Below are 2,500 nucleotides of genomic sequence, written 5' to 3' on the forward strand. Positions count from 1 at the left end.
GGGAGAGGGGGAAGGGAGAGGGGGAGCAGGTTGAATCAGGGTGTTCACACTCAGCAAGAGGGTTTTAATCAAGTCAGGGTTTGGGGAGTCGTACAGCACAGAAACAGACCCTTCGGCCCATCCCAGCCATGCTGACCCAGATATCACAGGGTCACAGAGTCATACAGCACAGAAACAGACCCTTCGGCCCATCCCGTCCATGCTGACCCAGATATCCCAACCCAATCTAGTCCCACCTGCCAGCACCCGGCCCATATCCCCCCAAACCCCTCCCTATTCATGTCCCCATCCAGATGCCTTTTAAATGCTGTCATTGTACCAGCCCCCACCCCATCCTCTGGCAGCTCATTCCATACACGTACCACCCTCTGGGGGAAAACATTGCCCCTTAGGTCTCTTTTATATCTTTCCCCCCTCACCCTAAACCTATGCCCCTCTAGTTCTGGACTCCCCCACCCCCAGGGAAAAGACCTTGTCTATTTACCCTATCCATGTCCCTCATGATTTTATAAACCTCTATAAGGTCACCCCTCAGCCTCCGACGCTCCAGGGAAAACAGCCCCAGCCTGTGCAGCCTCTCCCTGTAGCTCAGACCCTCCAACCCTGGCAACATCCTTGTAAATCTTTTCTGAACCCTTTCAAGTTTCACAACATCTTTCCGATAGGAAGGAGACCAGAATTGTACGCAATATTCCAACAGTGGCCCCTAACCAATGTCCTGTACAGCCCCAACATGACCCTCCCAACTCCTATACTCAATACTCTGACCAATAAAGGAGACCATACCAAACGCTGCCTTCACTATCCTATCTACCTGTGACTCCACTTTCAAGGAGCTATGAACCTGCACTCCAAGGTCTCTTTGTTCAGCAACACTCCCTCGGACCTTCCCATTAAGTGTATAAGTCCTGCTAAGATTTGCTTTCCCAAAATGCAGCCCCTCACATTTATCTGAATTAAACTCCATCTGCCCCTTCTCAGCCCATTGGCCCATCTGGTCCAGATCCTGTTGTAATCTGAGGGAACCCTCTTCACTGTCCACTACACCCTCCAATTTTGGGGTCATCCCCAAACTTACTAACTGTCCCTCTTATGGTCACATCCGAATCATTGATATAAATGATGAAAAGTAGAGGGCCCAGCACCGATCCTTGGGACACTCCCCTGGTCACAGGCCTCCAGTCTGAAAAACAACCCTCCCCCAACACCCTCTGTCTTCGACCTTTGAGCCAGTTCTGTCTCCAGTGAGGGGGGGGGGGGGGGGGGGGGGGGGCAGTGCAGAGGGCGAGAGTGAGGGGCTGAGTCAGACGAGAGCTTCCCAGTGGGGGAACTGGGGGAAGGGGGGAGATGGAGGGGGGGGAGGATGGGGGAGGGGGATGACGGGGGAGGGGGAAGATGGGAGAGGGAGGGGGAAGTTGGAGGGGGAGGGGGGAGTGTGGCGTTGGAGGCAGAGGAGGGAGTTTGGCTGGGGGAGGGAATATGGGGGAACAGGAGGAGGGGGGAAGGGAGTGTTTGGGGGGTGGGGGTGTGTCTGGGTTGGGGGGTGTCTGGGGGTGGGGTTTGGGGGTGTGTCTGGGGGTGGGGTTTGAAGGGGGTTGGGGGTGGGGTTTAGGGGGTGTCTGGGGTGGGGGTGTTTGGGGGGTGGGGCTGTCTCGGGCATCGGGGAGGAGTCTGGGGGGGGGTTTAGGGGGTGTCTGGGGAGGGGGTGTCTGGGGGCTGTCGCGGGGGTCGAGGGTGGGGGGGGGTGTTTGGGGTCTGTCGCGGGGGGTCGGGGGATGGGGGGGTGTTTGGGGACTGTCTCGGGGGGTCGGTGGGGTGGGGGTGGGGGAGGGGGGGGATGTTTGGGGTCTGTCTCGGGGGGTGGGGGAGGGGGGGGATGTTTGGGGTCTGTCTCGGGGGGTGGGGGAGGGGGGGGATGTTTGGGGTCTGTCTCGGGGGGTGGGGGAGGGGGGGGATGTTTGGGGTCTGTCTCGGGGGGTCGCTGGGGTGGGGGTGGGGGAGGGGGGGGGGTTTTGGGGTCTGTCTCGGGGGGTCGGGGGTCGGTGGGGTGGGGGGATGTTTGGGGTCCGTCTCAGGGGGTCGGGGGTCGGTGGGGGTGGGGTGGGGGAGGGGGGGGTGTTTGGGGTCTGTCTCAGGGGGTGGGGAGGGGGGGGATGTTTGGGGTCTGTCTCAGGGGGTCGGGGGTCGGTGGGGGTGGGGTGGGGGAGGGGGAGGGGGGGAGGGGGGGTGGGGGAGGGGGAGGGGGTGTCGGTGGGGGTGTTTGGGGTCTGTCTCGGGGGTCGGGGGATGGGGGGGTGTTTGGGGTCTGTCTCGGGGGGTCACTGGGGTGGGGGTGGGGGAGGGGGGGTGTTTGGGGTCTGTCTCGGGGGGTCGGGGGTCGGTGGGGGTGGGGGGGAGGAGGGGGGGGGGGGGGGAGGTTACCGATGAGGAACATCCTTACCTTTGTCCAGAGGAGCTGGGCCAGTGGGTTCCCCCCACTCGTGAAACAGGAGAGAGTCAC

The 2,500-nt window shown here is 61.4% G+C and overlaps 1 protein-coding gene across 1 annotated transcript in view; it reads right to left on the reverse strand.

The window, feature by feature from the left end:
• The window catches only part of nphs1 (NPHS1 adhesion molecule, nephrin), a 91,197-nt gene that overhangs the window by 2,143 nt on the left and 86,554 nt on the right, over window positions 1-2,500 (reverse strand). The window contains exon 9 of the mRNA XM_072567438.1: window positions 2,441-2,500. This exon is cut by the window's right edge and continues 65 nt beyond it. Coding sequence (XP_072423539.1) covers window positions 2,441-2,500 — 60 coding nt within the window. The remainder of the gene's footprint in view (window positions 1-2,440) is intronic.

The sequence above is a fragment of the Chiloscyllium punctatum genome, unplaced genomic scaffold, assembly GCF_047496795.1.
Source record: "Chiloscyllium punctatum isolate Juve2018m unplaced genomic scaffold, sChiPun1.3 scaffold_144, whole genome shotgun sequence".
NCBI lineage: Eukaryota > Metazoa > Chordata > Chondrichthyes > Orectolobiformes > Hemiscylliidae > Chiloscyllium > Chiloscyllium punctatum.